At 39.2% G+C, this 11,036-nt stretch overlaps 1 protein-coding gene across 2 annotated transcripts in view; it reads left to right on the forward strand.

The window, feature by feature from the left end:
• Positions 1-9,579: 9,579 nt before the first annotated feature.
• drd4b (dopamine receptor D4b) overlaps positions 9,580-11,036 on the forward strand; it is a 10,688-nt gene continuing 9,231 nt past the window's right edge. For both annotated transcript variants that reach the window (XM_020619899.1, XM_020619900.1), the window contains exon 1: positions 9,580-10,347. In XM_020619899.1, coding sequence (XP_020475555.1) covers positions 9,934-10,347 — 414 coding nt within the window. In that variant the 5' untranslated portion in view covers positions 9,580-9,933. The remainder of the gene's footprint in view (positions 10,348-11,036) is intronic.

The following is an 11,036-nucleotide window of genomic DNA, read 5'->3' on the forward strand; positions in this document are numbered from 1 at the left end:
AGCGGTTCAAGTGCTGTTAGACCAGAGCAGTCATTTGAATATTCATAGTTTTTCTCATCATAAGGGCCTTGGTGTTAAGTATATGAATGGGAGGTGGTGTGGCCTTGTACATAGGACAAGTGTCAAAAACACGTTTATATTTTCTTGGAAGAGAAAACCCAGTGAATGGAAAAAAAAAAAGATTTAAATGATTAATGTTGTGTTTTATTTTATGGTTTTCAAAAGAACATCAATGTGTTCTTCCAGACACAGAAAATAAGCAAAAAGCCAGCTTCTGTAAGTGTGGAAGTACGGGTTCATGGGTGTGTCCACATGCATTTGTGTGTGTGAATGAGGGAGTATTTTGGACTTGCACAGCTAAATTAAAAATACTGTTGAAAACACCATTGTCCTTGATAATGATGGTGAAAATAAGGTACTGTTAGAAGTTGTAGTGTTGAAGTTTGCTGAAAAAAAGGGGGAGGTCACTAAGGTTCAAAAGTCAGTCCACCCAAAATCACAAATGCACATACTGAATTTTTAGCGCATCCCTAGTGATGTCAAGCCAGGCAGATGTATGAGTCGTAAGCTTTCGTGATCAGTTGAGATCAGCTACAACCGGGGTGGCGTGGCAACTACAGCTTTGTATAGATGTAAGTTGGAAAACTCAAGGTCCTTTTACTACCTTGTACTGCTTGTATTTTTCTCAACCACATCTCACAGTTCACCTCGGTGTATGGTGTTTGCTTACACACAGTGGCATTGCATCAATACATACAAAACTCAAGGCATGAGTGACAAAGCTAAAAGCTACAGTACCCCCATGAGAGACAGTCAAAAGGAAATAGCTAGAAAGTGGACCTTGATCTTTTTTCCACTGGTCTAACTATTGTTTCTGAGGTTTAAAATTAATTGATCTTTTTTGGTTTGTTTTGGATGAACTTACAATGTAATCTTTTTCATTTTTTACAAAATACTGAGTCCAAGAACAACATTAGACCTGATTTTTGTATTGTCTTAGGTGTTTCCAACAAAGTACAGCCCAGTCTTCCAGATATTTGCTTCACTGCCTGAATGTGACCTCCCCTGAGTTATAACATGTGTTAAGTGTTGAAGAGAGAGTAATATTATGTGGGGAAGTCTTTTTTACATTCCACTGTTTGTCTTTGTCTATGGGATGCATGTAAGTTTGTGTGTTTGCCCTGTGTGTGAGCATATTTCTTGTGAGTCCCTCTGTGTGTATATCTGCACTGAGTTCAATTTTGCAAGTTTAATACAGAACAATATTGTTTACCATTTTTAATCTGTATGAAACAATCCAGATGTACAAAGAAATATGTTTTTTTAAGTGGTCACTTCTTTAAAAAACAGTGCACTTGTTGGATACAAAGCTGGAACAAACCTCTCTTCATTGCTGGGTTGTTTTCCTCATGTAGCTTATACTAAAAGAACATTTGGTTTGAAAGGAGGAAAATCTTTTATACATCAGCTGAAAGTGAAGGTCAAAAGAAAAATGTCACAAACCAGTTTTACAATTCTAGATGAAACCTGTTTCCTTTTATCTCCATACAACAGATAATGAGTTCAGATATAAGCAGATACATTTTGTCCTATCTGTCCTTATTATGTGGTCTGATTCAATTCACTGAAGTCAAAAATTAAAGGGTGCCTCCCTAACATCACAGAGGTGACTTTCCCCCCAAAAAACCCCTGTCGTGCACACATGCTATCTGGCACAAAATATTCTGTGCATCTTGTAAACCCTGCCATGCCTTGCTCTCTACCATATGCACTCCCTCTTCATGTATCAGGGAGGGGGTAGGAAAAAAAGGTGAGATGGAAGATAATCATCACCTCTTTGCATTACTGTTAGCTATGTCTCAGGTCAGAGCAGTACACTGGAGCAACCCAAAATAACCAGGAGCACAGTCATCTGTCCTGATCACCCTACAAGGCATCATTGTGAATGCTGCTGATAAAACATTACACTGCAAAGGCCTGTTTTAGTTTTAAGACGCTGAGCTAGGATTGGCTTTCTACACTCTTCGGTGGCTTAAATACCACATACTGGTAAATTTTACTGGACAAGCTCGCATTACTAATTTAGGGCATTCTGCTTGAGATAAAAAGGGGTTAACCAGCAACATTTTAGTTTATGTACTGTACAAATGATTGTGAAGTGTCCTGTATGGACAAAAGAAATCATCGTTCTTTACTGGGGTCATTGATATCTGTCTGTCCTTGGTATCAGCCCTCGCTTTCACTCCTGTTTTTCTTTGTAATTACTCATCTGTGAGGTGCACAATGTTAAATATCAACCATTTATTTTTTTGAAATCTGTACAGTGTATATAATGATATAAATGTGTATATAAAACAAAGATACTTCTGGTCTGGTATTATGAATTTTTAAGAAGCTTTTTATGGATGTTACAACAAAAAGCTTATTATTAACTTATAGTTTATCTACAGTGGACCTGGTTGGGCACAAATGTGAATGAAGTAGAGACTCTTTACTTTATATTTAAGTACCTTATATTAAATGTTATAATACTAAGTATTGTAATGTAGGACTGAATGAGGAAGGGGCCGTAGAAAGAATTAGCCTTTTCTGTGCCGAATGGAGTCGCTCTTTTAATAGAATACAACTGGGGATTATAGCAACAACATAATGTAGAACACACACACCAACTCTGAACTAAACATATCCTACCCTGAGGGGCATTTTGGGGGATCCTGCCAGGTCTTTCCCCCTTAGGCATTCTGGGGGACCTTGCCAAGTGTCTCTCCACCCCCAACGCTACAGTATTATCAGAAAAATCCAAAAGTAGTAATTCCGCAGAAAAGTAATGTTGAAAATTAATACTGACCACTCAAAAGCGTCAGACTAAAACTACTGCAGACAGTAAACAAAGTGCCCATGGCATGCTCATTTTGCTCATTTCCAGCCATTTAAGGTACCTCTAGATTAGCTTTGCACCCATCATCACTCCAAATAGTCTGTAATTATTTCAGAACAATAAAAGCAAAGAGCCTCTTCCTAAAAATGAGAGGATAGTTCATGAACACACAACTCCTGTTACTGGTGTTGTGTCGAAAGTGGACAGCACAAGGAATCACAACAACATTAATAAATTTGAATTTCTTCTCCATTGACAGGTAAACAATGGTATACTGTATGTACTGATGAAAAGAGATGTGTAACCCCCTAAACAAAGCGGGTAATTGAGAAACCCCATATTTTAACTGGCATAATGCAGACATAGTAACTTCTCCAGCTTTACAACTATTTTACAGAAACAAGGCTTTAACAGACATGTACCGTGTGGTGTTTTTACTTACCGTTAAGTCCCAAACTTAGCTTACTGATAAGCTAGATGATCATTCCATTGCACTTTCAGTGTATTCAGTTTATTTCACTGTGACAGGTATATTAGAGGTGGAGGTGTGGCAATTTTTGTGAAAAAAAAATGCTTTCCTGTTACTCTTAATTCTGTGTCTAGCGCAAAAGCTTTTGAATTTCTAGCCATAAGCATTCTTTTGCAAAAACTTGCCCATATTGGATTTGATGAGAAGTCATGTAATTGGTTTAGAAATTACTTGTCTTACCTATCACAAACTGTTGTAGTGAATTGTTTTAAGCCTAATTTTATGGCTACTCTTAGAGGAGTACCTCAAGGATCCATTTTGGCCCCACTTTATTCACAATTTTTATTAATAATCTAGGAACCAAAGTAATTAGCAGTACTAGGCATTTATATGCAGATGACAGGGTCATTTATGTAGTGGCCCCCTCCACTGATCAGGCTTTCCAGTGTTTACAGTCTGATTGTTCAACATCATCTTCTTGATCTTAAACTAACATTAAATTCCTGTAAAACACAGTATATGATTTTTACTAGAAAATGATGGAGCCTATTCCAGCTGACATTGGGCAAGAGGCGAGGTACACCCTGGACAGGTCGAATTCATGAACATGTAAGTGACTTTCCACTGTGTAAGAAAGTTTAAAATTTCTCTCCCCTCTGACCACCAGGAGGAGCCTAAGCTCCTCAGATCATGGACTGTAAGCTTGAGGGGCTGGTGGTAATGAATATTCTTATGATTTCTATGAATTAGAAACAGTTGTGGTGGAAGAATAAAATACTGCATAATAGTGCATGAAAGGACATTTTAACATTAAAGTGCTGTAAAGAGCCCAATAAGCATATAAAGAGAGTTGGGGCTGTGTCTCTAGTCAACCTGCAAGTCCAGCTGGTTCAGTGGTCCCCTGGGCTAAAGACACACTACAAAGACACAAACAACTACTAAGAAACAAAATGACTATAAAGAGAAACAAAAAAGACTATGAGGAGACACAAAACAATTACAAAGAGACAAAATAACTACAGAGATGCAAAATAATTGGAAAGAGATTAAAAAAGACTAAAAAGTGACACAAAAATACAAAGAGATGCCAACTGGAACTACAGAGATGCAAAATGATCACACCAAGATGTACAGTAAAACAACTATGTCCACATGCAAAAAGACATAAAGAGATGAAGTCAATGATAGAAAATGACTTTGACAGCACAGAAAATGACTACAAAGAGACACAAATGACTGCAGTGAAACAAAACTGACCAACAGAGAAGTAAAAAGGACACTACTACAAAGAGGGTCTTTCAGTCTGGGTGTCTTGATGCTATGTAGGAGGGGTGGGGAGCTTTTACATGTCTGTGCTCAGGGGCCCATTGTCTCATAATCTGTCTGCTGTTGTTCAGTAAAACAAGGAAAATAAAAACAGGGAGGATTATTCAACCCCTGTAGCTCTGAGACTAGCCAAGGCGCACATATAGCTGGTTCACACTAACTTTAACATGTTACACTAGCTATATTTCAGCTGAACATATTTTAACATGTGAAAAGCTACATGCTAAAGTGCCACATTTGACATCATTAAGGATGTGAAAGAAAAGGTGTATCTATTTGTTACTCATTACAGTTGTGTATCTTGTGTGTAATGGAGGCTGTTGGTGTGACTGTAAACCTTTAGCCTGGCCCCTGTCTGGATTTAGTGTGTTTGTAGAACTTTGGACTTTTATCTGACCCTGCCATGTACTAATTTGTACTCAGTTGGTGATACAACTGTAACTTGGGGTTTAGCAGAGAAGCTAATCTCATTAGAGACCAGCTTATTAGCATTCTTGTTCTACCTAAAGCAGAGCAGAGAGAGAGAGAGAGAGACAGAGAGAGAGAGAATGTCTCATTGGTAAACAAATATGTTTACAGTATTTTTTTTACTCAATTTTAAAAAAAGTACATTACAAGTATGAGTCCTTAATTCAAAATTTCTTTAACAGAAGAACAGACAAATCAGTATGCACTTTAAGCATCCATCCATCCATCCATTTTCCTCCGCTTATCCTGGACCAGGTCACGGGGGCAGCAGTCTAAGCAAAGATGCCCAGACTTCCCTCTCTCCAGACACTTCCTCCAGCTCCTCCGGGGGAATGCCCAGGCCAGCCGAGAGACATAGTCCCTCCAGCGTGTCCTGGGTCTTCCCCGGGGCCTCCTCCTGGTGGGACATGCCCGGAACACCTCCCTAGGAAGGCATCAGAAGTACATTTCATAGTATTATGCAGCATATAGTACCGGGTTATCATTACTGATATGTAAGTTGCTCTTAGTGTTGTACCTGGTCTAGGTGAAGATGATTGTAGCCAGTGTCTCTGCTGCTGGTCAGCAAACAAGAATCCAGTTACTGCAGGGCTGAGGAGAAATCTTCAGCCCACGTGTGCATGATGTGACTTTTGAGTGTTTCTTCCTCTGATATGTACATTTATGACACAATCACACAAAAAACACTCATACTATTGAAATATTATTGAAAATTATTAGCAATATACCAACTGTGTTTAGTTTCATACAACAGAACTAACAGGACTGACTTCTAACATACAGGCCCGGTGATATAATAGAAGTCATATATAAATGATGGTTTCTTTTTTTAAACCATATTTAAAAAGTCATTCAGTGTGAAAGTAAATGGATCTCATCAGTAGTGTGCTCAGCGGGTGCTGCTTGGCAACATACAGTATCTGTCACGGTGTTAAAAGGCATCTGAGGAAGAAACATAAGCAGCCTCGAGTTTAAATGTCAGAAGGGTTTAGTGTTTAGTGGCGAAAAAAAGATGAGCTTTGATGTAGTTATATCATGAAGCTACCTGTTTATAAGTGCTTCTTGCTTCAGGTCTTTATCTACCTGTACATGAGTATAATCATTTTATCTGCTATTTATCTTCTGTCTCTTTACTTTGGACTTTTTCTTTTATTTTCTCTTATTTTTTGTTTTTGTGTTTTGTTTTATTTTGTCTTCATCTCCTCTATCTTTGCAGATCCTATCAGTCAATAATCTTCATTGCTCCTCTTTTAGACTGAAAGTCTTTTGGAGTCAACATGTTCCTCTCCACACACATATAAACACTATCTCTCAGTAATCAGCCGTATCTTGTGTCCTTACAAGTTAGCTCTGTTTCATAGCACTCCTGCCTTTTTATGAATTTTTTAAAACCAGCCAAGAAAGGTCTCTTTCCCAGATGAAAAAATTGAGCTCCCACCGTTTCACAGTGAATTCCAGAGAAGCAGCCATTTTTTATTGCTGCTCTATAAATGGGTTTTATCTCAGCACCACCTGCCGGACCTTCACTCTCTCATCCAGAGACAGACTGATCTCTAAAAAACTGGTCAAGTGGCAGGGACACACTTAAGGTGAAAGAACCGCAGTGGGAGGTAACAACATTTTAAATTCGATTGTGTCACAGTTTCACAACCATTAGTTCTCCGTGCATGTACAAAATGTCACTGGCTTTCATTTGAAATATAGATAGGTGACAAATGAAAGGAACAAGCCTGAATGCTTGGCCCCTGTGAAAGGATCCAGTCGTTCTGTTATGTTCTGAGGGCCATTTTGCTGGCATGGTTTGGGTCTACTTGTCCCCTTAGAGGGAAGAGTCACTGCAAATCAGTACAGTGTCATTCTGAGTGAGGCCCGTTATCCTGTGATGAAACATTTCCATCCTGATGGGAGTGGTCTTTTCCAGAATGACAATCCCCCATCCACAGAGGTCACTGAGTGGTTTGATGATGTGACTCCTATGCTATAGGGCCTTCCCAGTCACCAGATCTCATCCCAGCTGAACACCTATGGGAGATTTTGGAGCAACATGCCAGACAGCGTCTCCACCACCATCATCAAAACACCAAATGAGGGAATGTTTGTTGGAAGAATGGTGTTCATCCCTCCAGTAGAGTTCAGAGACTTGTAGAGCTGGTGACTAGGTGCAGTGAAGCTGTTCTGGTGACCTGTGGTGGACCAGCACCCGACTGAGACACTTTATATTGGTTCTTCCTTCTGTTTGTTACCCGACTATGTGTTATACAGTATTTCTGCTGAATAACAATGAAAAATATCATTTTGAAATTCAGCAATCACATCACAGTTACTAATCCAAGTAACGCTCCAGTACTTTGATATTGGGGTTCCACTTGTCCACTGTCTTACTGGGACTTTGATGGAGGGTGGATATTGGTTTTACATGAGTTCAAGTAAAAGAAAATGAAGATTAGTTCACATGGTTTCCTTTATTTTCATTAGTGAGATGATACCTCACAGCGATCTTCCTTCTCTTTATGCACTGTCTGCCTGAATGATTCAGGGCGAGGTAAACATGCTGTATCTCTTCAAATACATGTGCTATTTCTCAAATTCTCCTTTTTCTCCTGAGGCTTTGTGAGGATGTATGAAAGCCTAATCACTGCTGAATTTATTCTAATTCATATTCATGCCACATGAGCAGCCAGGGCACAAACACATTTATGCTGAGATGAAACATAATAGTCATTAGAGAAATTGTCATTTGTTTCCTGCATGTGATGCCTGAATAAAAAACTGTGGGGTGAAAACTAGATGATAGCAAATTCAAGAGCTAAGAGTACAAACCATTTGCTCCATTAAGTTTTTTTAGCAACTAGGCACAGCAGCAAACTTTGTAATCCTCCTGTGGATGGGTTATAAGAAGAAAATTGTGTGATACGAGACTACACAGTGGCACCCATTAGTTTCAATGAAAACTGTTTTTAAAGTGCATAAGCCAAAAAAAAAGTTTTTTATTTGAATCCATCTTATACATCCCACTGCACATGTCCATTAGTGTTTCTCCCAGTGACCCTGCTGACCCAGAATAGTAAAAGCAGTACTTGATTTCTAGAGAATTTGGAGGGTTGTATATTTTATTTCAGTCTTTCCAAAATCAAAAACACAAAGCCCTAGCTCCCTAGTGGTTGCGGGTACAAATGCCCAAATTACTTAACTCACTGTAAAATCACCTACATTGGCTCCAGTACAGGTGAAAGGATGTTTATGACCTGGCCACTACATTGTCCACATGTCAGTCCCATAGAAAATCCTTGGAGATAGACAGACCAGGTCCTGTTCATTATCATGCAGTCTCTTTTCACTGGGAACACATTCATCATGGTGAAGATAACTTCACATTTTGACCGAATTTCCTGTAAGGTCCTCCTCCTCACATTCACATCAAAGGTGTCTGGCCCAGCACCATCAAACTTACTAAGAAGTTGCCCGAGTTTGAGGAAAACTTTTAACTGTGGCACATTTGATTAGAGTATGAAAAAGTACTCTCCTGTGGATGTGAGCCTTAGTCAGGGTGAAGCAGGATCTCATTTCTTTTTTTTTGTCACTTTTTCTATGGAATTTCAAGAAAAGTATGAAAAGGAAGTGAAGACACTTAGGAGAAAATATAAATCCAAGTTAGGGAGTAGTAGTACTAGCAGAAGTAGTTGAAGTAGTAACAGCAGTAGTACAGGAATACGTAGTAGTAGGAGCAGTTGCATCAATAGGCACAGAAGAAGTAGCCGCAGTAGTCAAAGAGTGGAAAAAGCAGTAAAATAGTACCAATAGTAGTAGAATAGCATAACTAAAAGTAGTAGTGGCGGTAAGAATAGCATTAGTAGTAGCGGTTTGTAGTAGTAGTAGTAGTAGTAGCAGCTGTAGTACCATTAGTCATCAAAGTAATAATAATAGTAAATTAGTAGCACCGGCATTAATGGGAGTAGTAATAGCAGTACTACTAGTAGTATCTGTAATCATGGTAGTCATCACCATAGAGTGATAGGTATAGTAGTATCAGTAGTACTGGCAGTGGAAGTACAAGACTTGTGGTGGTAATAGTAGAATAGCCATAGTAGTAGCAGTAGTAGTAACATAAATAGCAGTAGTTGAAGTGAGGCAGTACTATTAATAGTGTAATAGTGGCAATAATACGAGTAGTAGTAGTATACCAGCATAAAGCGCCACAACATTCTCTAAGAGTCAAAAAAGTATTCTGGCTTTTGATAAGTACATTTTTCTGATACTAGGCCAACTTACATACTCTATGTACTTTTTTGGTTGTCACATTCAGACTCTAGACCAGACTGAAAAATGTTAATGAGTTTAGTTTAGTTCCCTTTGCAGCCCAAGAGGTCTCAAAGACTGTAACTTTTTGTTTGTCCTACAACAACACAGCTTATTCTGCAAGTCAGCAGATGCAAGGTGACATGAGATGGCTACTGAAACATATTTGTGTAACTGATTACCTTATAGTTTGTTTTCCTGGTCAAACAGCTGATTTGCCGTCCTGTTGTGCCTGTTAACACAAACCGAACAGCAGCAGATTTGTGCGGATGGATTAAGCCGTTGCGATTTGCCCACTGTCCTACCTTACTCCTTCAGAAACAGCCTAAGACATACTGTCCCACACAATGCACCAAGGCAATATCGGCCAAGTAAATGTACACGAAAAGTAAGGCGACTGACTGCTGGGCACAGCGGATGAAGATTACTGAGGGTTGAGTGGCGTTGCGTTTGGAGCGGAACGCACTGGTCTCAGTGCGGACACTGAACGCCTCGGATGTGCGTCCTCACGGGGGCACTCACATCGACTTCACCTGTAACGCTTCTGCTTACCTCAGGACTGCTGGATACGGCTAAAGGATTAAAACTACTCCGGAGAGAGTCGTTCTCCGTCGGACGAGGAGCCCGTCGCTCCGCGGAGCACGGGGCAACAGCAGCGATCATGTCGGACAACTCCACGGATTTAAGCAGGGACGCGCCGCCGGAGGCTGCGGTCACACACCACAATTTCCCAGCGCTCATATTTGGGATTTTGCTCATTGTGATTATCACCGGGGGTAACGTGCTTGTGTGCCTTAGCGTTTATTTAGAGAAAGCTTTAAAAACGACAACAAACTACTTCATAGTCAGTTTGGCGTTTGCAGATTTGATGCTGGCGGTGCTGGTTCTGCCACTATTCGTTTATGCTGAGGTAAGAACCTATCAATAGTAGCTTTGGCTGGATTATTACAGAATGCATGTAAAAAGAAGAGTGCGTTATATAAGGAATTCATAAAGGACAGATCAAAGAAGGCGGAAGAAAAATATAAGTTATACAAGAACAAATTAATTGAGATTTTGAGCAGATGTAAGAAACTATATTACTCTAAAGTATTAGAGGATAATAAAAATAATATGAGAGGTACTTGGAATATATTGAATAAATTGATTAGAAACAGTTCCAGCAAGAGTAACTACCCTCAATATTTTATGGATAATGATACACCGGTTAATAGATTGGAGGATGTAGTAGATAAGTTTAATAGGTTCTTTGTGAATGTTGGTCCTGGTTTAGCAAGAAGCATTTGTACAGATGATACATCCGTCACTATAAATAATAATACAATCGAAAGGAACATGAGTTCTTCTATGTTTTTGAAGCCCATAGTTGAAAAGGAAATTATAGAGATAGTGAATAAATGTGGTAACAAAACATCTAGTGATGGTGATGGTATCACTTTGACAACTGTTAAATGGGTAATTGAGGGAATATGCAAACCATTAACCCATATTTTTAACATGCCGTTTCGACTTGGGCAGTTCCCTAATAATATGAAAATAGCAAAGGTTATTCCACTGTATAAATCAGGTGATAAGCACAACCTCACAAATTATAGACCG

Source organism: Monopterus albus, unplaced genomic scaffold (assembly GCF_001952655.1).
Source record: "Monopterus albus unplaced genomic scaffold, M_albus_1.0 scaffold228.1, whole genome shotgun sequence".
NCBI classification, from domain to species: Eukaryota; Metazoa; Chordata; class Actinopteri; order Synbranchiformes; family Synbranchidae; genus Monopterus; species Monopterus albus.